At 33.9% G+C, this 25,045-nt stretch overlaps 1 protein-coding gene and 2 pseudogenes across 1 annotated transcript; all 3 read left to right on the forward strand.

The window, feature by feature from the left end:
• The first annotated feature begins 2,893 nt into the window (after positions 1–2,893).
• Positions 2,894–11,519, forward strand: LOC120128586 (annotated as a pseudogene).
• A 1,428-nt stretch (positions 11,520–12,947) lies between these two features.
• LOC120128587 (DNA (cytosine-5)-methyltransferase CMT2-like) lies at positions 12,948–20,349 on the forward strand. Its single transcript, XM_039146258.1, is given in 25 exon segments — positions 12,948–13,624; positions 14,032–14,066; positions 14,154–14,227; positions 14,230–14,258; positions 14,462–14,578; positions 14,663–14,770; positions 14,943–15,036; positions 15,205–15,401; positions 15,500–15,565; positions 15,667–15,973; positions 15,976–16,031; positions 16,206–16,264; positions 16,332–16,398; positions 16,500–16,566; positions 16,569–16,799; positions 16,802–16,824; positions 16,944–17,012; positions 17,105–17,191; positions 17,275–17,362; positions 18,837–18,956; positions 19,030–19,133; positions 19,507–19,550; positions 19,653–19,722; positions 19,804–19,907; positions 20,154–20,349. Coding segments are annotated over 25 exon segments (2,973 nt in total). The 5' UTR covers positions 12,948–13,045; the 3' UTR covers positions 20,332–20,349.
• Positions 20,350–21,653: 1,304 nt separating this feature from the next.
• Positions 21,654–24,604, forward strand: LOC120128474 (annotated as a pseudogene).
• Positions 24,605–25,045: the final 441 nt, after the last annotated feature.

Raw genomic sequence — 25,045 nt, forward strand, 5'->3', positions numbered from 1 at the left:
GTATTTGATAGAATTGAGTTGTGTTAAAAAATTTAAGTTTAGTCAAGTTGATAAATAATATTTTATAATTTAAATTTTATTTAATTTTTTTCAAATCGAGTTGTTTAAATTTATTTGTAAACATTTATAATATTGTGATACTATTTGATTTAAATTTTATACGGTTTTCTATAATCATAAAAGATATGCATCGATTTTTTTCATATACAATATACAAATATCAAGCAGAGTTGAGTAATTATTAAAACTTCAAGTTATTTGAGTTCTATTTTATAACTCGACTTCAATTTAATTTGTTTTGAATAAAATTTATAAAATTATAAATCGAGTCAAGTTGAGTTAATTTTTAACGTTCAATCGAACAAAAAGTTAACTTTTTTAATCCAGTTTAATTTAACTTATACGAAAATGTTTAAGAGACGACAATCCAATCTAAGACTAAGAAACGATAGAGAATGGATGCAATAAAAATTATTATAAAAAAAACATAACATTTTTTATCGGCCATCAACCGAAAATATTATAAAGAAAATATATAACTAAAAAATATTAAAAAATTAACATTTTAAATTATATCTAACTGAAAATAATATATCTTTTTATAAATTTTTTATTAGTCTATTTTTTTATCATTATTTAACATTAAATTACATTGTCGTACAACAGAATTTTGACTCACCTTATTCTCAACATCAAACCATCATGGTTGTACGCTCTTTGATAGGATAACTCATCTACCAAACGCACGCCCCCAAGGACATAATTATAAATGAGCATTTGATTAAGTTGAGTCGAGTAATAAATTTTTAAGTTATTCGAGTTGACGATTCTTATTTTATAACTCGGAGTGGATTTGAAATTTTTTCGAGTCGAATCAAATACAATTCTCCGGTTTCTATTTAAATTTAATTATAAATATTTACAATATTATGATATTATTTAATTTAAATTTAAATGGTGTTTTATAATTGTATACAATACATATATACCAACGATTGTTGGTACAAGAGATTTAGGAATTCAAGGTTATAAGGTTAAGTTCGAATCCTGTCATCATCACTCTCGGTGAGTAATCTAGACTAGGGAGCTACTTGACCTAATTTTTTTATTAAATTAAAATAATTATAAAATAATATATATTTTAAATATTCAATTTAATATTTACCACTCAAATCGAAAAGAGAAAATCGCCTCAGTGACCAAAAATACCTTAAAATATACGATTTTAACCAACTTTTTTTGGATTTGCCAAAATGACCAATAAAATCGCAACGCGATATCAAAATCGCAACGCGATTTAGAAAATCGCAACGTTAAAAAGAAAATCGCAACGGTCAAAAGAAAATCGCAACGCGAGCTTCCAAGTTCGCAACGCGATTTAGAAGAAAATCGCAATGCGATTGATAGAATCGCAATGCGATTGATAGAATCGCAATGCGATTGATAGAATCGCAATGCGATTTATATAATCGCAATGCGATTGAGAGAGTCGCAACGCGATTGACGTTGAAAATAAAAAAAACATTTGTTTGTCTAAAAAGATAGTATCCGCGCGGACGTGTCGAAGACACGTCTTACCACGACCACGACCACGACCACGACCACGACCCGACCCGAGACGAGACGACGGCGGCGGCGGCGCGCGAGAGTCCCCCTTGTTCTCTTTCACTCAACAAGGAATTGCAAAATACAAGCCTTAAATATAATTCCCAATAGTGTTTCCAATACTATGTGGGATTGAGCATTACCAACACTTGTTCCCAATATCATTATTCTTCATAAGTTATCATCCATTACAATATGAATTATCGATAATAAATTAATTCATTTTAATAAGTATTTAAAATTATAACTTGATAAATACATGAAATAATTCTATTATTAAATAAAAAATATATTTTTTATATTAAAATTATTGAGATAGATATTTACTATAAAAGTAAAAGATTTTTTTTTCACGTACAACCTCTATGTGAATTAGTTTCACAATAAGGTATCGGTTATGCATTGGATTCTTTCGTATTAGATGGTCTTTAATAAGATCATCATCATCATTCTTTTGTTCAACAATACCATATATTAATGAGGTATATTGGTTCATTAACACGACTAATTCATATTGTAATGGATGATAACTTATGAAGAATAATGATATTTGGAACAAGTGTTGGTAATGCTCAATCCCACATAGTATTGGAAATACTATTGGGAATGGTATTTAAGGCTTGTATTTTGCACTTCCTTGTTGAGTGAAATAGGACAAGGGAAACTCTCGCGCGCCGCCGCCGCCGCCGTCTCGTCTCGGGTCGGGTCGGGTCGTGGTCGTGGTCGTGGTCGTGGTCGTGGTCGTGGTCGTGGTAATACGTGTCTTCGACACGTCCGCGCGGATACTATCTTTTTAGAGAAAATTCTTAAGAAACAAATCGCGTTGCGATTCTCTCAGTCGCATCGCGATTTTCTTCTAAATCGCGTTGCGACTCTCTCAATCGCATTGCGATTATATAAATCGCATTGCGATTCTATCAATCGCATTGCGATTTTCTTCTAAATCGCGTTGCGAACTTGGAAGCTCGCGTTGCGATTTTCTTTTGACCGTTGCGATTTTCTTTTTAACGTTGCGATTTTCTAAATCGCGTTGCGATTTTGATATCGCGTTGCAATTTTATTGGTCATTTTGGCAAATCCAAAAAAAGTTGGTTAAAATCGTATATTTTAAGGTATTTTTTGTCACTGAGGCGATTTTCTCAATCGAAAAAATCAATTTTTTCAATTAATCAAATTTTACTCGTTCATACGTAACATATTCAAACGCAACACCGTCATTTTTATTTATGTCAATAAAAGAAAGATAAATAAGAAATACTCATGCAACGAACGTTTTTTATTTAACTGGTGGAGATCGAGTAGAGTGAGGTAGTGAAGTCTGATTATCTGCTTACCGATGCAGCGGCCTTCCACAGTTCCGCTAACGCGCCACCTCTATTCCAGCCACGTTTGAGATTTTTGATTTTCTGTTTGGTTTCAAATCTTCTTTTATCTTTGGAATCATCGAAATTACATCTGCTTTTGTTTCTACATGTATGGAGAAGCCAACAGGAAATTCCGAGGATGAATCCAGATCTCCGTCTCTTGCTTTGGTCAAAACAATCGGAGACGATAATGTTGAGCAGCCAGCGCCTCTGGATATTTGTCTCCCGGAAGAAATCGCCGCCGCTTCCTCAGCCGGTAACAGGCTTCTTCCGAGGAGATCCGCTAGGCTGTTTCACCTCTCACCGGGTCGGAATTTGTTTTCGAGGAAGTCCGAGATAGTAATGGCGCTCCGGAGCTTCCATATAAGGTCGCCGCGAAGTTCAGCGTTGGTCGTGCGGGAGACCGCAAACGAGGGGACCAATGTGAGTTACAAAACCAAAATTAAGGAAAATACAACTGTGGATTTTAAGAGCAATGGAAGGTCGCTCAGATTTCATCTCATTTCAGCTGCGTCTGAAAATGAAAAAGTTCTCTCTCCCCCCGCGAAGGTAGACCAGTGCCCTTTTTTCTCTCTTTTATTTAAAAATACTAATTTTCCATTCCGATTTTCGATTACCAATTTCATTAAGTTTTTTTTCTTCATTACGAATTTGTGAAATGAGAAAATTATTTATAAATTGATTGATGGTTTCTATTTTTGAACCGATATTAATAAAAAAAGAGGTTTTCTAAATTTATGGAAAAATTAAAAATTAAAAATATAAATTGATGTATATATTAATTTAATGTAATGCAAATTTAATAACACATTATTATTGTTACTCTATTATTACTATTATAGAAAATGTAAATACATAAAACATCATACAATATTTTCAAAACATACATTTTTTATTTTCCATTTTCACTCAAGTCTGTGTCTGTGGTGTTTAGTACCATTAATAACACAGAGATTTGTAAAAAGAAATTTGAAGTTCTTAAATTTGTATAACAAGAAAATTAATTATTCTCTACTTTGTTAGTAGTTTAGCCTAAAAATAACATTTTCTTCAATTCCGTTGACCATTTCCCGAGTAAAGCTGGGTTTTCAAAAAACTGTTAAAACATTGGTTGTCAATTAAGGTAAGTTTGGGGTTCTGCCAGCGTTGTTTGTCTATTGGGATTATGCCTTGCTTGGTTGAGTTTGGTAAACTGGCGCTAGACAAGTAGACATATTTTTTGAGAAGACTGCCTCAGCTTTCAATAAATTGAGGTTTTGATTGTAGTTGTTTTTGGGTCAACGGAATTGTTGAATGTGGGTCTAGTTCTATCCAAATTTTATGTCTTCTTAATTCTTTTAATAAATGGCTATGATTATCTGCTTCTATTTTCATCTGTTTTTTTTACAAGTGAAAGATGAAAGCCTTTTTAGTGGTATACTGGTATGTAACATATCTGTTTCATTTGTGTGGATTCGTGTTCTTGGGTTATGCAGAATCAAAGTTCCAAAAGTCGAAGCTTCAAGTTAAAGTGAGTAGGAATTGATATTTTCTTTCACTATTGCATTTTCATGACATTGCCGGCATGGTTAATCTTGCTCTACTTTTTGTGTTCCTAAGATCTTGTTTTTCCTGGCGTCATTGTTAATACAATCTTGCATGCTATTTCTTTTTTCTGCGGCAGTGGAAAGGAAGAGGCTAAAACCATGAATGTTGACAGAGTCAATGGAATGAGTTTGAGAAGATCTCCTAGATTAACTTCAGCCCCACCTGAAACCAAGGGTCGCTCTTCAAAAGCTATCTTTAAATCCTCTGAAAAAGGTTATTACTCTGAAACAAGATCTTCTGGAGCTGTTCTTTCAAAGCAAAATGACTCAAACTTTTCTGCTAAAAAGCAAATGAGAAAGTCTCCTAGATTTATGTCAGAGACTGAATATCACGGAGATAATAGGTCTTTGAGAAAATTTCAAGATCTTAACCCAAGACTTCCGATTGAAACACAATTAGGAAGAACTCTGAAAATTCGTCAGGCTACTAAAAATGGTTGCCGTGATAACTCTATTAGAAGATTGGATATGGATGAAATGGGCATTTCCGTAGAGAAACTCTTGGAAGTTTCTCCCAGTTTCGTGCAGCTTGCAGAAAATGATGGGAATGATGTATCTTTTGGAGAACATAGAAGGGAAATGTCTAATGAAAAGCAGAAGAAGACACCTTCCTCATGTTCTAAATTATTGGCCGGAGGTGATAGCGCTGAAGTGAACTCGTCTTCCAATAGATTATCCAATTCATGTGATGAACAGCCTTCTAAGAAATTTAAGATCTCATCAGCAGAATCAGATAGGGTAACCTCAAATGAAAAGTTCTCAAAGAAGGACAAGGGCTCGTCTCTTTCAGGAAAGAAGAAGAGTAAACCCAAACCTGATCCCATATTTATAGGCAATCCAATCCCTGATGATGAAGCTCAAGAAAGGTGGCGGTGGCGTTATGAAATGAAGGTGATTGATTTTCTTTGATTGGGCTGATTGAAGCAGGCAAGCAGCGACCACAAGTTTTTACTTTATTTTGTCTATCTGTGTTCTTTTTGTCCATTCTTTTCCGATTGCTTCTGATGTTGCTTGACACCCCTTTATCCCTTTATTTTGTTTGAATGTTAACCGGCTCGCATTATAACATCTTTTAGCATTCAGCATTGATACAATAGTAAGTTACTATTCATCTGGCTTTTACTCTATGGAGTTTAGACATTATTGTGTGTAGTTCAGTGCTATATTGTTCATATTTCATAAGCAGTTACTTTTACAGAGAATGGTCTGCGGGATGAGCTGGAAATAATAGTAAATCGAGCCCACATTGCATTTTAGTTATTTCAATGCTGATTACCAATATTTTGTACTTTGCAGAATAAAAAATCCTTTTATGGAGTAAGTAGCCTTTTTTGGTGGCTCCCTCTTTTGGTGGCTTTCGATATCCTGATTTAGGATTGACCTCAAATTTGCTATTAACCTTTTTGTTTTCATAGTTCTTTCTTGTCCTTCTAATCATTGTTCATATTGCGATAGTTATGAGGATGATGAAGACAGGATAATTTGGAACGTGGAATGCCATTACACTCAAGCTGAAATTGATGGATGTTCCATAAATCTTGGGGATTGTGTTTATGTTGAGGTAAATGCGATCAACCCATGGTGTGCTTTACAATCTGTGTATATACCTTTAGCTTCTCTTCTAATCATTTTTGCTGGTCTGCCTATGGCTCTTCTAAATATCAATAATCCTACAATTGAAACAAGCACATTCTCATGAGATAAGGAATTTTTTCAGGGTGAAGAAGCAAAACACCACATTGGCAGGATATTAGAATTTTTTAAAACAACAGATGGAGAAAATTATTTTAGAGTTAAATGGTTTTATAGAGCTGAAGATACAGTAAGTACAGACATTTAGATTTATTTTATGTCACGCAGTATTTGTTATCCTGACCTTTGATGCTTCTGTTTTGTGTTTGATGCAAAGGTTATGAAACAAGAGACTGCTTTTCATGATGAAAGATGTCTATTTTATTCGACTGTAATGAATGATAATCCCATAGATTGCATTATTTCAAAAGTTAGTGTTACACAAATCACCTAAGGTATGCTTCTTGTGTTCTAAAGACACTTTTGTCTTTTTCTCTTTTATGAATAGCTTTATGCTTCTTGTGTTAAGTCACAACTGTTTATGAATAGCTTTTAGAAATTTTCTTTAACAATTTTCTACTTCATTTTATCATTCTCACAAATATATTGTTGGAAATTTTGGATTTATTTATTTATTGTTCTTCTATAACTTGTTGCAGTTAGGTCTAAAATATAATCATCTTCCCCAATCTGACTTCTATTTTGACATGGAATATTGTGTGGATTATTCAACGTTCTGCACCTTGCCAACCGGTAAGCTTCTTCTTGTGCTTGTAATGGAGTTAACTGCTGTATTAGCTCTATATTTGTTCCCTGAGAGAGGTGAGGGATGGTGACCCTGGAAACATAACCTGGCAAGTGAAACTGGTGATAAATGATTATCACAGTGTTAATATATCCGCCTTTACATATACCCAGATAATACTTTCAAGAGCTTCAGTTCCTCAATCTGCGACAACGAAGTTTTCCCCACAACTCCTGCCTTTTCAGCAAATATTCCTAGTTTTGGAACTTACAAGGCAGAACTCACATTACTAGATCTTTACTCTGGCTGTGGTGGAATGTCAACTGGTTTATGCCTCGGTGCAAAATCGTCTTGCATTGATCTAGTGACGGTACTTTCATCCAATCAATGATAAACTGTTATTTCATGATTCATTCAACAATAAAATTATCACACTATGTATCTTCTTACATTCTGTACTTTAGAAATGGGCAATTGACAGTGATAAGTCGGCTTGCAAAAGCTTGAAGTTAAATCATCCAAGGACACATGTGTGTATCGCTACCCTATATTTTTTACTACTTCCATTTGGCATACCCCAAAACCTTAAAGAGATAGATAATACTATTTTTTTTTCATTTATATAGGTCAGGAATGAAGCTGCCGATGATTTTCTTCGACTATTGAAGGAATGGGAAAAGCTTTGCAAACGATATGTAGTTGACAATGTAGAAAAAACGTATCCTTCAAGATCCAGAACCTCTGAAGAAGTCGCAGATAATGACAGTCCTTCAAAAGATGCCGATTCTTCTGATGAACTCGAAGTATCTGGCCTCGTTGATATTTGTTATGGTGATCCCTGCAACACAGGAAACCGTGGTCTAAAGTTTAAGGTGGTCTATTTCATCTATACGATGTGATGCTAGTTCCTTTCATGCCTTTAGTGAGTTTTTTTTTGTGTGTCAATCTATTCTACTGTTATTCATAGTCATCTTTTTTTTTGTTTCATGTTATCGTTTGGTGAAGATGGTTTTTGATCATAGCTCTTTTGTTAGGTCCGCTGGAAGGGTTATGGTGAAAGTGATGATACCTGGGAACCAGTTAAAGGCTTAAGGTAAAATAATTGCTGCTGTTATCCTTTATTGAATTAGATTATTATTTTACTTACTCATTCAAATCTCTCAGCAATTGTCAAGAATGTATTCAGGAATTTGTGATAAAAGGATTCAGGTCCAAAATCTTACCCCTTTGTGTAAGTTTTCTTTAATCAAATGTGCTGGTGGATGTTTAAGCTGAGGTTTCTCGTGACATTTTTATGAATGGCTCCTCTTTAACGAGTTAATGTAATCAGGGGGATGTTGATGTTATTTGTGGTGGCCCTCCATGCCAAGGGATAAGCGGCTATAATCGCTATAGAAATGTTGATTCTCCACTGGATGATGAAAGAAATCGTCAAATAGTGGTCTTCATGGACATAGTGGAATACCTAAAACCTAAGTTTGTTTTAATGGAAAACGTGGTTGATATTCTGAGATTTGACAAGGCTTCTCTTGGAAGATATGCTTTAAGTCGGTTGGTACATATGAAATATCAAGCACGGCTTGGAATAATTGCAGCTGGTTGTTATGGTCTTCCTCAATTTCGATTGCGTGTTTTTTTGTGGGGTGCACATCCTAGTGAGGTTAGTTTTCTAATTTGTATGCATAAAATCGAAATTCAGCACTCCTCGACTGTCACTGATTGTGATGTAGTGCTATCACCATGTGAATTTGATGATTTTGGTCTTGCTGGGGGCCTAATTGCACGTGGTTTACTCTTTCCATTTTTTTTTTGTTTGGGGGGTGGGTGTTGTAATTGGTGTCTGCAGATGCTTCCACCGTTTCCACTACCTACTCATGATGTTATTATCAGATATTGGCCTCCTCCCGAGTTTGAGGTTGGTATTTTCTTTTTCTCTTCTCTCCTTAGAATGCTTTAACCGGCGGTGTTCCATCCTGATAATTCTGTTTATCTTACTTGTGCAGCGCAATACAGTTGCTTATTCTGAAGGCCAACCCCGTCAACTAGAAGACGCTCTTCTTCTCCGTGATGCCATTTCTGATCTCCCACCTGTAGTTATCATATATTTGTTTTACTGATTCATCCTCCTCCGAATCAGCTGTATCCTGCTCTTTTTAATTAGTTAACTGCTTTTCAGGTTGCAAACGATGAAGTTCGCGAAGAAATGAAATATGAAAAGCCTCCTGAAACTGACTTTCAAAGATATATACGATCAAGCAAATATGGTAAATTTTTTGTGGTGGATCCACAACTTCTATTTTATTCTGTTAGTTACTATTTTATTGATGGTGCTTACCCTGAAATTTTATTTTTGCCCATCCCATTCAAAAAATTTATGTTGTTAACATATGTGTGTCCACCAGCAAAATTATTTACGAATCTACCACTGGTCACAGAAGAGAGAGAGCATAGCATAGGCCCTTTGTATTTTTTTCCTCTAATTTTGTCTTCCATTTACATTTTATCCTTTTTCCTGCCTTTGCAGCGATGACTGGTTCTGCATTGGATATTGCCACAAGAACAAAGGACTGTCTGTATGACCATCGGCCTATTGAGTTATTTGAGGATGATTATACTAGAGTTTCTCTGATTCCAAAGAGAAAGGTTTTATAACTCCAATCGACATTGCCACCATTTGCCCTTCTGATATTTTTCTAATTTAGAAGTAATTATGTAGGGGGCAAATTTTCGAGACCTCCTGGTTTAATTGTTGGAGCAGACAATGTGGTTCGAAGGGATCCAACACAGGAAAAGCAGCTTTTACCATCTGGAAAACCATTGGTGAGTTTCTTCTTTTCCCACGAGAGCAACATTACACCCTCTTCTTATATCAGTGCATACTTGTTTGAGTTTGTGCCTTAATGGCTGTGCACTTGAGTGAAGCTGAAAACTGCTGCATACTGTGACTGCATCGTAACATTGAGGCATTTTCGTTTTTCATCTTTCATTATCTCTTTAATCGGAATGCACTGAAATGAATCTAGTGCAGAAAGGAAAACAATGACAATGCATTTTCTCTACACTGAAATTAATTGCTGATGTTAGTTCTCTTTCAATTTTAGGTACCTGAATACGTCTTTACCTATGAACAAGGAAAAGCTAAAAGGTTAGAATTTTTTTTTCAGCAGCCTTTCTGATTTCAACCACCTCCTCATCCTCTATGATAAAAAGAGGTAAAAATAAGGGAACTAATGGTATCAATATGAGCAGACCATTTGCAAGATTATGGTGGGATGAGACTGTGCCAACTCTTTTAACTTATCCTTACTGTCACAGCCAGGTTTGATTCTGCACTAGTTTTTTTTTTTTTTGGAAAATTACACATTTACTAGTCCTTTGGATTTGCTTGTGAGTTTTTGGACTTGTATAGGCAATATTACATCCGGAGCAAGACGGGTTCTCACAATCCGGGAATATGGAAGATTACAAGGTTTTCCTGATTATTATAAATTCTGCGGGACAATTAAAGAGAGGTATGATACTTTTGTTCTAAATATTATTTGTAGGTGCTGAAATCTGAATAGATTAGCTGTAATGATCTCCTTTTAAGAATCGGTAGATTATATAGTCACACAACTATCACTTTGGTTCTTTTTGGTCACTCAACTATTTATTTTTTAAAAATCATCACTAACATTATGTTCTGGTTTCATTTTGGTCACTCACCGTTACAAAATTAACAAGATATTTTTTCCAAAGATGACATGGCATTACCTTTTGGTGACACATGAGCATCACCGTTAATTTTTTAAGGGTGAGTGACCAAAATGAAATCAAAACGTAACGTTAGTGATGATTTGGAAAACAAATTGTTGGGTGACCAAAACAGAACTAAAGTGGTAGTTGAGTGACTAAATACATAGTTTACCCTTTAAGTCTATATCATCTGCATGTCCCTAAGCCTTATTGAACAGAGAAAAGATGTGCAGTGTATTTCCTTGATCTAGCATCCTAATTTTGCATGTTAGTGCTGTTCTCGGGGATTTGTGCTTTTTCGCTTGTCTTTAGATTTAGAGCAAATCACATAGCTTTGATATCTTTCTGGTTTCTGCATATTGAAAAATGCAGTCGCTCATTGTGTCGGAATATGACACATAAAAGCAATGAAATTACCTACATTGTGATTAAGCAAGTTGAGGGAATGCAATCTTATTTCTCTCTTTGTTTCTGAATTTTATAGGTACTGTCAAATTGGGAATGCAGTTGCCGTTCCGGTTGCTCGAGCATTGGGATATACAATGGGGATGGCGTTTCAGAAACTGAGCGGAAACGAAGCATTGATGATACTCCCTCCTAAGTTTTCCCTTTCCACCAATATGCAGTTAGCAAAATCATTGTCCCAGAAAAGTGATGAATGCGTCGAGTTGAACTAAATTAAAATCTTAAAATTTATGTGCATGTATCTCATCACATAAAACCATGCCAAATTGGGAAACAAAATCCCCCTTCCATTCGTTATTTGTATCTCTGACCTAAAATTATTGTCAAATTGGGAAACCCCTGGCATTAGTTATTTGTATTTCTGACATAAAATTGTCTTGCAGGCTCATATGCTTGCTTCTCAAACGTATTTAAGTGGGTTCATTAAACGGAGATTAGAGGGTATTTAAACATGCAATTTGGTTGCTTAAATATGTTGCTGTGTTGTTCATGGTGGCTTGGCTTGTTTTGTGATGCTTGTTAATGAAAAAAAGGTGCACATTTATGTGTGAAAGTAGTCTTTGTAGTAAATGAATTATTGTTAATTTTTAAGGTTTCATTCAAATACCATGAGGATGCGTTTGGTTCACGGAATGTAAGATTACCAGTGGGAATAAAAAAATTACTAGGGAATAAGATTACTGGAAATGTTGTATTTTGAGTTTGGTTGGTTTAGCAGGAATATAAGATTATTGTGTTTGGTTAAAGGAATAAAAGATTATTGGAATGTATATTTGACCAAATTATATTTATTATATATTTGTAATATTACAAAAAATTAAATTCATAATATTAAAATAAAAAATAAAAAATATAAAAAAAGGTTTAATGAAAGGGTAAATTTTTTTTAATCCCTGAACTTCATATAAAATTTTAATTATAGATTTTTTTTTGTAAATCTAAAATAATTTAAGGATAAATTTGTAATTTAACCTTCGTAGAATTTTTATTATTCAATGACAGAAAAATGATATTTTTGAAAAAAAAAAAATTAAGGGCATTTTAGTCCAAAACGCTGATAATGTTATAATACCTAAAGGAAGGGAGGTAATGACATTCCCGATAATATACTCCAAAAAATCTACTATTGATAATAAAACATTACCGGGAATGAGATTCACGGCCAACCAAACATGGGAATGTGGGATTCTCATGGGAATCCCACAATCCTTGAACCAAACACCCCCTGAATGTAGGATGAGAGCCCTTAATATTATAGAGTACGATTGATTATATTAATTGTATATTAAAATAAAAATGTTATATTATATTTATTTTAAAAATTGTTAATATATATATAAATATTTTATAATTCAATAATATTATTTTATGGAATTAATAAATAAAATTAATTTATTAATAATATTAAAAATAATAATATAATATCTTTTATTATTATAATATAATTAAATATATAATAATAATATATTATTATATTATTAAAATTATTAATCAATATATTTTTATTAAAATAGTGTCAAACTAATATATTAATATTAAATATATAAAATAATATTATTTTGAGTATTTATGCTTTGAAATAGAGAGTTAAAATAATGATTTATTACAAAAAAAAAATTAAATTGTATATCATTGTTCAAAAAATACGAAAAGATCATGTTGATCAAGAAATTGAATTAGATTAATTATTTATTTTTCATTCAAATATTAAAAAATAAAAAAAATGTTTTTAAAAAATCAATTACAATGAATGAATAGGCTTTAAATGTTAGTCCCAAATACTAAATTTATTGAACTTTATTAATTTAGTCGAGAGAATAACACGTCATTTAATGGTTCACAGTTGGTCTTGAGAGAATAAGCATTTCCCCATTTGGGCGGGAATTTCAAGTTCAAGAATTCAGATCTTGGTCTTTTTCCTTAGTCACAATTGGGGAGCAGCCAGTGCCTCTAGATATTTTCCTCCCAAAAGAATGGCTGCCGGCGCCGATGATAACAAGCTCCTACCGAGAAGATCATCCCCTAGGCTCCTTCAGCTCTCACCAGCTCCTAATGTGTCGTCGAGGAAATCCGATGGAAAAACGGTGCGTGGGAACTGCCTGAGAAGGTCCCCGAGAATTAAAGTGTTGGTCGTGCCGGAGAGCGAAGATGTGCGGCCCGTTGCGAGTTCAGAGACCGAAGGTTTTAGAAAGAAAATTAGGGGAAATGGTTCGAGTGATAAATCTTTCAGAGAACAGAGAAAGGAGATGTCTACCGAAAAGCATTTGAAAATACCTTCCTCGGGTACTAAATCATTGGCAGGAGATGATAGTGCTGAAGTGAACTCTTATTCCATTGGATTATCCAATTCATGTGATGAACAGCCTTCCAAGAAATTTAAGATCTCATCAGCAGAATCAGACGTGGGAACCTTAGATGAAAAGTTCTCAAAGAAAAACGTTTCGTTTCTTTCAGGAAATAAGAAGGGACACAACACTGATCCCATATTTATAGGCAACCCAATCCCTGATGACGAAGCTCAACAAAGGTGGCGGTGGCGTTATGAATTGAAGGTGATTGTTATGAACTAAATTTGCAAATGCTGTTTTCTAAATTCATGGGGATTGGAACACTGACCATAAACTTCCGCTTTACTGTGCCTATCTGTTTTCTTTCTCTCCATTTTTTATCTGTTGTTTCCAATGTCGCTTGATATCCCTTTTATTTTGCTGTTTTTGCAACCAATGTTCATGTCTTGAGAGTTGGATATTTTGGCATGTTTAACTAAATTTGGCTTTGCTTAAACACCATAAGGTCTTTTAGTGTTAATCATTGATGGGATATTTAGATTGCTGCTTTAGTGCTCGTAAGCAGTTAGTTTCAGAGAATGGTTCGGGGGTGAGCGGGAAATAATAGTAAATTGAGCCCACTTCGCATTTTAGTTTTTCAAGGCTGATTGGAAATATCTTGTACCCTGCAGAATAAAAAATCTAACAGGAAACGCGTTTCATTGAAGTAAGCAACCTTCTATGAGCTTTCTCAGTTTAGTTTTCCAATTTAGCATTGTTCTTAAATTTATTATCCCTGTTCCTATTGTGATAGCGATGATGATGATGAAGACAATATAGTTTGGAATGTGGAGTGTCATTACGCTCAAGCTGAAATTGATGGATGTACTATAATGTAGGAGATTGTGTTTATATTAAGGTAAATGCAATCAACCCATGGTGTGATTTAAAATTTGTGTATATAGCTTTAGCTTCTCTTAATTCATGTTAAGCAAATCCAGTTTATTTGGTCTCTCTTCTAATCCTTTTTCGCTTGTCTGCCTATGGGCTATGGCCCTTCTAAATTTCAATAACCTGGCAATTAAAGCAATCAAATTCTCATGGGACAACGAATTTTTGCAGGGTGAAGAAGCAAAACATCACATTGGCAGGATATTAGAATTTTTTAAAACAACAGATGGAGAAAATTATTTTAGAGTCCAGTGGTTTTATAGAGCTGAAGATACAGTAAGTACAGAGATTTAGATATATTTTAGATCATGCAGTATTGTTATCCTGACCCTTGATGCTTCTGTTTTGTGTTTGACGCAAAGGTTATGAAACAAGACTGCTTTTCATGACGAAAGACGTCTATTTTATTCGACTGTAATGAATGACAATCCCTTAGATTGCATTATTTCAAAAGTTAGTGTTACACTAATATCACCTAAGGTATGCTTCTTGTGTTCTAAAATCACTTGACCTTTTTTTTACTATTTCAACTGTTTATGAATAGCTTTTAGAAATTTTCTTTAACAATTTCTATTTCATTTGATCATTCTCACAACTATGTGGTTGGGAATTTTGGATTTATTTATTTTTGTTCTTCTATAACTTGTTGCAGATAGATTTTAAATCTAATTCTCTTTCCCAATCCGATTTCTATTTTGACATGGAATATTGTGTGGATTATTCAACATTCCGCACCTTGCCAACTGGTAAGCTTCTTGTTTTGCATGTAATGGAGTTTAACTGCTGTATTAATTCTATTTGTTCCCTGAGAGAGGTGAGGGATGGTGACCCTGGAATCATAACCTGGTAAGTAAACGGGGTGATAAATGATTATCATAGTGCTAATATATCTGCCTTTATACATATATATTCAGATGATTCTTTCAAGAGCTTCAGTTCCTCAAACTGCTACAAGGAAGTTTTCCCTACAAGTCCTTCCTTTTCGGCAAATATTCCTAGTTTTGGAACTTACAAGGCAGAACTCACATTACTAGATCTTTACTCTGGCTGTGGTGGAATGTCAACTGGTTTATGCCTCGGTGCAAAAGCATCTTGCATTGATCTAGTGACGGTACTTTCATCCAATCAATGATAAACTATTATTTCGTGATTCATTCAATAATAAAATTATCATACTATGTTACATGTATCTTACATTTTGTATTGTAGAAATGGTCAGTTGACAGTGACAAGTCAGCATGTGAAAGCTTGAAATTAAATCATCCAGGGACACATGTGAGTATTGCTACCTTATATTTTACAACTTACATTTGGCATGCCCCAAAACCTTTAAGAGGTATAATACTATTTATTATTATTATTTTTCATTTATATAGGTTAGGAATGAAGCTGCTGATGATTTTCTTCAACTACTAAAGGAATGGGAAAAGCTTTGCAAACTGTATGTAGTTGAAAATGTAGAAAAAACATATCCATCAAGATCTGAAACCTCCAAAGCAGTCGGGAATAATGCCAGTCCTGCAAAAGATGATGATACTTCTGATGAACTTGAAAATGATGATACTTCTGATGAACTTGAAAATGATGATACTTCTGATGAATTCGAAGATGATGATGATGAAACCTATGGTGAGGTTGAAGATAGCATTACTGATACTTCTGTTGAACTCGAAGTTTCCAGTCTTGTGATATTTGTTATGGCGATCCCTGCAACACAGGCAACCATGGCCTAAAGTTTAAGGTGGTCTATTTCATCTATACGATGTGATGGTAGCTCCTTTCGTGCCTTGAGTGATTTTTTGTTTGTAATATAGTTGATCTTTTTTGTGTCAATCTATTCTACTGTTATTCATAGTCATTTTTTGTTTTATGTCATAGTTTGGTGAAGATGGCTTATGATATAGCTCTTTGTTAGGTCCGCTGGAAGGGTTATGGTGAAAGTGATGATACCTGGGAACCAATTGAAGGCTTAAGGTAAAAATAATTGCTGCATTATTCCTTTATTGAATTAGGTTATTATTTACTTATTCAAATCTCTCAGCAATTGTCAAGAATGTATTCAGGAATTTGTGATAAAAGGATTCAAGTCCAAACTCTTACCCCTTTGTGTAAGTTTTCTTTCATCAAATGTGTTGGTGGGTGTTTAAGCTGAGGTTTCTTGGGATATTTTCTTATCAATGGCTCCTCTTTAATGAGATAATGTAATCAGGGAGATGTTGATGTTATTTGTGGTGGCCCTCCATGCCAAGGGATAAGCGGCTATAATCGCCATAGAAATGTTCTCCACTGGACGATGAAAGAAACCGTCAAATTGTGGTATTCATGGACATAGTGGAATACTTGAAACCTAGGTTTGTTTTAATGGAAAATGTGGTTGATATTCTGAGATTTGACAAGGGTTCTCTTGGAAGATATGCTTTAAGTCGGTTGGTACATATGAAATACCAAGCAAGGCTTGGAATAATTGCTGCTGGTTGTTATGGTCTTCCTCAATTTCGGTTGCGTGTTTTTTGTGGGGTGCACATCCTAGTGAGGTTAATTTTCCAGTTCTTTGCATAAAATTATGTTACTCTCTCTAACCTTGAAGTACTGGTATCAACTTTAGTCTCTAATTCTGGGTATTGTGTGTTGTGTGGTAATTTGATGTCTACAGAAGCTTCCACAATTTCCACTTCCTACTCATGATGTTATTCTCAGATATGGTGCTCCTCCAGAGTTTGAGGTTACTATTTCGTTTCTTTTTCTTCTTCTTCCTTCGAATGCTTTAACCAGAAATGTTCCATCCGTATAATTCTATTTGCCTCACTTGTGCAGCGCAATACAGTTGCTTATGTTGAAGGCCAACCCCGTCAACTAGAAGACGCTCTTGTTCTCCGCGATGCCATATCTGATCTCCCACCTGTAGTTATCATATTTTATTATACTGATTTAACCACTTGATTCAGCAGTGCTCTGTTTTCTTTAATTAGTTTACTGCTTTGCAGGTTGCAAATGATGAAGCCCGCGAAAAAATGACATATGAAAAGCCTTCTGAAACCGACTTTCAAAGATATATAAGATCAAGTAAATATGGTATTTTTTTCTTTCTTTTTTTCTTTTTAAATTAACCTGTGAATCATTTCAGATTTCGACAACTAATTGGTGTTCTAAAACCGGCTTCTCTTTTTTTTCCGTCTATATATCTTAGTATTTAGTGTCAGTTTTCTAACGTAAAAAAAAAACTGTCATGTATAGGGTTCTTAAATGATTTATGCCTTGTAATACCCCTCCTATGGAAGTTCCAGATCTATAAATGTATTTTTTTTTGTTCAAAGTGAAAAATGTCTTTGGATGGATTCTTTTTAGGGTTCAGGGTGTATGAAACCCTCCAACTTAAAAAAATCAATTAAGTTTTTGAATATTTTTGCACTTAATTAAACTCTAGAATTAGAAAATTGAATCAATTGAACTGAAAAGTTGAAGTCTCAACGTTTTTCTTCTTGTCTGATATATTATTGTCACAAGACATTTGCAAAATTTTTAAGAAAAAATCTAAAACAATTATTAAAATTCTAAAAAGTAAAAGGTAAAGTAAAAAAACGATCCTCTGAATATAGGTTAAACTTTTGTTAAGTCTTCCGACTATTAAAAGTTATAAAATGATCTCCCAACTATATGTCATTCTTTTGTTAAGTCCCCTAACTATTAAAAGTTATATAATAATCACCCGATTATTTATATATTTCAAATGTGTCCTTTTTAAAAAAAAAAATTGATTGTAGTTTGAGTTGGACGTGAATCTGTTGACTGGGATATGATAAAATATGATCCCAAAATTTCAAAAGACTATCATATCCCAATTAGTATGTTAATAATCAGTTTAGACTACAATCAATTTTTTAATGTAAAAAGACAAGTTTGAAACATATGAATAGTCGGGAGACTATTTTGTAACTTTTAATAGTCGAGGTACTTAACAAAATAACATCTTATAGTTGAGAGACTATTTTGTTATTTTTAATAGTCGGGATTCAACAAAGTAACACCTTATAATTGGGGACCATTTGTGTACCTTACCCAAAAATAAATAAAGTTTTGGGAATACCACACGGAAATAACGTGACACAAGTACTTAGTTGTTCCCTTTTATTTGGTCTGGGGAGATGTAAACTCCCGTCAACTTTTAGGCAAAGTAGTCCAATGTTGTACGATCAACAACTGCTGGTCAGTAAGTTTGCCGTCTCTGCTTGTTAAAGTTAAAAATAGCAGTTCAATTTTCGGTTGTGAAACAATGACCGTCAGTGGGCATTGAGTTGGTCAGCATATCAAATGCCGATTGAAGTAAGCATGGCCGTAGGGTTGAGCATATCTAGTAAACCAGCACTACTTCTGTTTAAAATGTTGCTCCTGTTTTTCCTCTGGGTGAACCTAAGAATATTAGTCACATCGGCTATTTGTTGTATGAGTTTCAAAGAAGAGAGGGAGCATAGAGCCAAGCATAGACCCTTTGTATTGTTTCCTCTAATTTTGTCTTATTTGTATTTCCCACTTTTTCCTGGCTTTGCAGAGATGACCGGTTCTGCATTAGATGGTGCTACAAGAATAATGAACCTGTTGTATGACCATCGGCCTTATCCGCTATCTGAGGATGATTATATTAGAGTCTGTCTTATTCCACAGAGAAAGGTTTTGATTTCCAATTGACATTGCCACTTTTGTCCTCTCTCGTATTTTTTCCTTCTAATTTTGGAAGTGTTTTAGGGGGCAATTTTCGAGACTCCCTGGTGTAATAGTTGGAACTGACAATGTGGCCCAGAGGGATCCAACTCAGGAAAAGCAGCTTTTACCATCGGGTAGACCATTGGTGAGTTTCTTATTTTTCCACCAGAAGAAAAGTGCTTGCACTTCTTATTTGTGTACGGGATATTCCTATGTAATTGCATGCTTGTTTGTGTTTGTGCCTGGATGGCATGTTTATCTTTGTTCTTTGTTAGCATCTCAACATGTGAGGATCTTTCTTTAACGGCGTTTCTTTTTCCTCTTTCATTTTCCTTTGAAACTTGATGAAACAACAGTTGTTTTCAGGTTATATCTCTTGAATAAGGAGGCACTGAAATGATTGTAGTGCAGAAAGGGAATGAAACGAGAATGCATTTTGTCTATACTGTGAGATGCCATGTCTAAATGGAAAAATTGAATAATTGATTGCTGATGTTAATTCTCTTTCATTTGTTTAGGTACCAGATTATGTCCTTACCTATAAACAAGGGAAGTCTAAAAGGTGAGTTTTTTGGCAGCCTTTCTGATTTCAACAGCTTCCTCTTCCTCCAAAATTAAAAAGAGGAAAAAAAAGAATGAACTAATCTTATCAACATATGTGCAGACCATTTGCAAGATTATGGTGGGATGAGACCGTGCCGACTGTTATAACTTCTTTTTACTGTCACAGCCAGGTTTTACTTTGCACTAGTTTGTGGTTAGATTCAACATTCACCAGTTCTTTGGATTTGTTTCTGAGTTTTGGATTTGTGTAGGCAACATTACATCCGGAGCAAGATCGGGTTCTCACAGTCCGGGAATGGGCAAGACTGCAAGGTTTTCCTGATTATTATAGATTCTGTGGGACAATTAGAGAGAGGTATGACTTATAAAAGCAAGTAACTTGCAAACCTTAAGCCAGTTTTACATTTTTTTTATTAATTTAGGATAAATACAAGGTAGTATCCGTTCTTATTCTCAATCATTTGACATAGAACGCTCACATCCTTAATATTTTTAATATTTGTATGTGTACCCGAAACTTCAAAGAATAATAATAATTTTTTTACCATTGAGATCGCTTGTTTTGTGCTTTACATATACAAATTTTTGGGTTTGTTTGTAGGTATTGTCAAATTGGGAATGCAGTTGCTGTTCCAGTTGCTCGAGCATTGGGATATACAATGGGTATGGCATTTCAGAAACTTAGCGGGAATGAACCATTGATGATCCTCCCTCCTAAGTTCCCTCTTTCCACCAATACCCAGCTAGCAAAATCATTTTCCCAAACTACTGATGATTGAATTGAATTGGAGTCTTACTTTATATGCATGCATTGCACCCCTTCCATTCATTATTAGTATCTCTTGCATAAAATCATTTCTAATGATCATATCATGGTTATAAATTATTTCTGATCTTTATGCAAGTGTAATACCTTTATGTGATTGAGCCTACGTGTCTAATAATTCTAATTTAGAAGTGACCTCTCTATATATTGTCTTTCTATTAAGTAGAGAGGTATTACATTTTAAAACAGATGTCGGGATTCAACTCTGCACAATGTAGGATAAGTATTTTGTTAAGTGTAATATTTTTATTCGTATCTTTGACATAAAATTATTTCTGATATCATATCATGACCTAACATAAATTATTTCTAATTTCTTGTAAGTGTAATATTTTTATGTGATCGAGTTTACACGTCCAATAATCCTAATCTAGAATTGACCTCTTTATATATTGTTTTTTATTAAATAAAGATATTATATTTCAAGTTAAATATCGGAATTTAAATTTGCACAAGATAAAATAAAATGAGTATTTTTGGTTACTCGGTTAATTAAATGATTTGGCTCAAAAACTAGTTTTCTCTCCACGTTATTATAAGGTGTTGTTTCTTTAAAGTTTGATGGAAACAGTTAAAAAAAATAAATTTAATCCTACTTTGATAACTTATCTTCACATTTAAAAGTTGAACGATATTATCACATAATAGAAAAATGAAATGAAGTTTTGAGGTTTATTTAAAAATAATTTAAGTTTTTTCTTAAAAATTATATTTTTATTTTAAATAAAAAGTTTTAAAATTACCAAAACGCGACAAGTGTTACGTAGCAGGGTTTTTAACGATAATTAATGTCCGGACACCTAAAATGGTAACAGAGAAAATATTTTTTAAGATATAATTTGAATACTTATTTTTGTATTAAGCCTAATAGGAAAAGGAAGGCTTTCTAAAGAAAATAAAATGACTAACCACATATTTTAACTAACGTTTTAACTAAATTCACATTTTATTTAAAGTTGAGGTCAGAATTAAAAATTATTTATTTTTATTAGCATTTTTTTTAACATGAGAATTAACGGTTCAGTGATCATAATATAACAAATCGATAATGTGAACAAAATATTACCTTTGAAACTTAAGTGATCAATGTAAGAAGAAACTCAAACAAAGTGACCTTCACGATAGTTTACCTAATAATTTTATAAAATTCACTGGGTAGAATTTGGTATCTGCATTTCCTTGGAAAAGAAATTGCTACATAAACGCCTCGAATTCAAAGTTAAAATCTTACTAGGGTTTTAGCATCTATCTTACTTCCCATTTTGTGCAGAGCTTTCGAGACGAAAAATGATGGCAGCTAGATTCTTGATTTCGAGGAATGCATCTAAACCCTCAGTCAAATTCTTCTACCATGTCTCCTTCAGTCTCACTTCCTCACCTCCATCACTCTGAAATCTCTTCCTCTAAATTCAAGAGGCTTTTCCTCGGAACCTCCCGCCTTTGCCTCCGATAACCGTGTCCCCGCTACCGTCATCACCGGTTTTCTCGGTTCTGGAAAGGTCTCTAATCTATTTTACAACTGATTGCTTAGCTTCATTTCCAGTTTCTATTTTTTCTTCTTTTTAATGATGTTATTTTTTCCTGATTTCAGACTACTCTCTTAAATCATATTTTAACTGCTCAACATGGCAAAAGAATCGCTGTTATCGAAAATGAGGTACTCGGGAGCTATTATTTTAGATTTGCATGCTGCTAGGTTATGTTTCATTTTTTTCGGTTGAATTTTGTAGAATTCGTTGTTGAGGAGTTTTTCTTTTTCAATATGCATCTGTCCTGAGAAAAGGAAATAAAGAGGAGAGAGGAGAATCATTGCTGCTGATTTTGTGAAGGCAATTTCAGTCATGAATTTGATTAATTGTAATGCAGTTTGGTGAAGTTGATATGATGGATCATTGGTTGCTAGTCATTCCTCTGCATCTGAAGAAGACATTGTCATGGTCAACAATGGTTGCATTTGTTGTACGGTGCGGGGAGATCTAGTTAAAATGCTATTGGAGCTGGTTCAGAAGAAAAAAGACAAATTTGACCATATTGTTATAGAAACTACAGGTAACACCAGCCGCGGGTTCTTAGTTAGGTTTTACAAGGTCGAGTTACTTAGTTTTTGACATATGTCTGCACAAGTTGTTGGCGTGGGCGACCTGATTCAATGCATCCAATAACCTGATCGAAGTTTTAAGTTGTGAAACTGTTATTGCAGGCCTTGCTAAGCCAGCTCCTGTTATCGAAACTTTTGTTCTGATGAACTGGTTCACGGTATGTGAAACTGGATGGGGTTGTTACTTTAGTTGACTCAAAGCATTCTATGAAGCACTTGAATGAAGTTAAACCAAGATTTGTTGTGAACGAGGCAGTTGAGCAGGTTGCTTATGCTGATCGCATAATTTTGAACAAGGTGAACTTTGATTTCTATGTTTTCAATTGATATGGCCTTCTATGTGAATCTTGATTTTCTGCTGTAGTCGTATTGAAAGTACGGGATGAAATATTTAAGATACTAATAGCTCTACTATTTATGTTGTTTACTTGTTTAAATTGTTATGCAGATAGATTTGGTCACTGAGGATGACTTGGAGAAACTGACTAATAAAATCAAGGTACCGATTTCCTATTTCCGTTACTATGAATTTCGTTCTTGGTTTGTAAATTAAGGAAAGTATTAGCACCACGTTTTTCTTTTCTCTGATGTGTTTTATGTTTTTATTAGCACTATGCTAAAATTGGGTTTGTTAAAACTTCTGATTTTATGATTTCCAGCATATTAATAGCATGGCACAAATCAAGAGAGCAAAATTTGGAGTTGTTGACATGGACTTTGTTTTGGGGGTTGGAGGATATGATCTTGACAGGTCACTTATGTTTTACTAGTTGACCATTTGAAAACAACTTTTTTTTTTTGCAATTATTTCTTCTGGCATATTCAAATATATCTTCACCATCTTACTTGCTTCACTTGTGTATCTAATACCTTTTTTGAAAGTTCAAAATCCTTCATTTTGCAGAATTGACACTGAAGTTAATGTAGATGATTCTCACTGTGGCAACCATCAACATGACACACATGGTGGTATGTTGCCTTTTTTTCTATTTCTTTCCTTTGTTCCTGTGTTTTTTACCGTTTGTACTTAATAAAAGATTAAGAACAATGGGCTGGAATATTGATGATATTGTGGAATTTCATTCTTGTGGTTAACTTTGTCCTATGTGCGAAATTATCTGTTCTTCTGCCGTGAAGTTGTGTCTATGGTATCTTGAAATTTATTCTTTAATTTTGTTTTAATCGTTTTTATTTTATTTTATTTTGGACATTATAGGACACAACAAGGAGCATCATCATGATCATGTGCATGATTCTGCTGTATCTAGTGTTAGCATTGTATATGAGGGAACCCTTGATCTTGATGAGGTAAGAAGTACTTTCTAAAGCTGTAGCTTTTCAGTTTTCCCAGCATGAAGTGGTGAAATTACTTCTAATGTCACAATTTGTAAGTGAATTAGGATTTGGAGGGAGGATGCAATATGCCTGGTAAAATCGGATGTGTTGTTCTGTAATGTTGCAAACTTAGGGCCTGCTGATTGATGTGGTCTATGCTCGTAGATTTTATAGCTGAAAAATTGAAATATTGAGGAAATACAAACAGATATAACCATCATTCTTATACCGGAAAATAAAATTGCATCAATCGATGAAATAAGTTCATCTGAACGTGGATGAAGCAGGTTGATGATTGGCTTGAAAGATTGATCGAAGAGAAAGGGGAGGACCTATATAGAATGAAAGGAGTATTGTGTGTGAGTGGTTTGGATCAGCGTTATGTTCTTCAGGTGCCTATCATTCACCGACGCTTCTAATTACCGTTTGTTCTTTTCATGTCCTCTGAAACTGTGGCTACGATTGTAGGGGGTGCACTCGATGTTGGATGGCTGCCCTGGGAAGACATGGGAACCTGATGAGAAGAGAACAAACAAGCTTGTATTCATAGGGAGAAATTTGGATGAAACTGCCCTTAGAAAAGGTTTCAGAGGCTGTCTTGTTTGATATAAAGCAAAAAATGACCAAACACCGGTTTCCTAGTATTAGTTTTGTTTTGATCGAAATGTAATTAATCTCCACTTTCTTTTATCGTTAGGGCGTGTGGTTCCCAGAAAATATCATTAGAAGGGAATTTTTTTTCCCGAAATTGTTTTTTCATATTTTGTTAGCAGGAAAGACCATTATTAGATAACTTATTACAGACTAACATTTTTTAAGTTAAAAAGGGAATGCCATTCCCTCTTAATTCTTAGGTATTATAGAATTTTTGCTATTTTGGATAATAATACATTTTGAAATAATTGAGAAAAGATCTTTCTCAATTCTTATTATTTATATTTTATTTAAAATTATAAATATATTAATAAATTTTCTTAAAAATTATAATTATCATAAGTTTTATTTATAAAATTACACATTAGATATAAAAAAATAAAAAAATTTAGGATAATTTAATAAAAATCAATTCTAATTTTAAGTTATAAAAGTAAAAGATAATTATTCTTATACATTGAAAATTATATATTTGTTTACTCAACACCACAACATTAAATTTTGGGTAAATTATGTAAATAATCCCTTTTGTTTTTATCTAACCGATTTTGGTTACTAATTTAAAAATAAAGATACATGA

Source organism: Hibiscus syriacus, unplaced genomic scaffold, assembly GCF_006381635.1.
Source record: "Hibiscus syriacus cultivar Baekdansim isolate YM2019G1 unplaced genomic scaffold, ASM638163v2 tig00110481_pilon, whole genome shotgun sequence".
Classification (NCBI taxonomy): Eukaryota; Viridiplantae; Streptophyta; class Magnoliopsida; order Malvales; family Malvaceae; genus Hibiscus; species Hibiscus syriacus.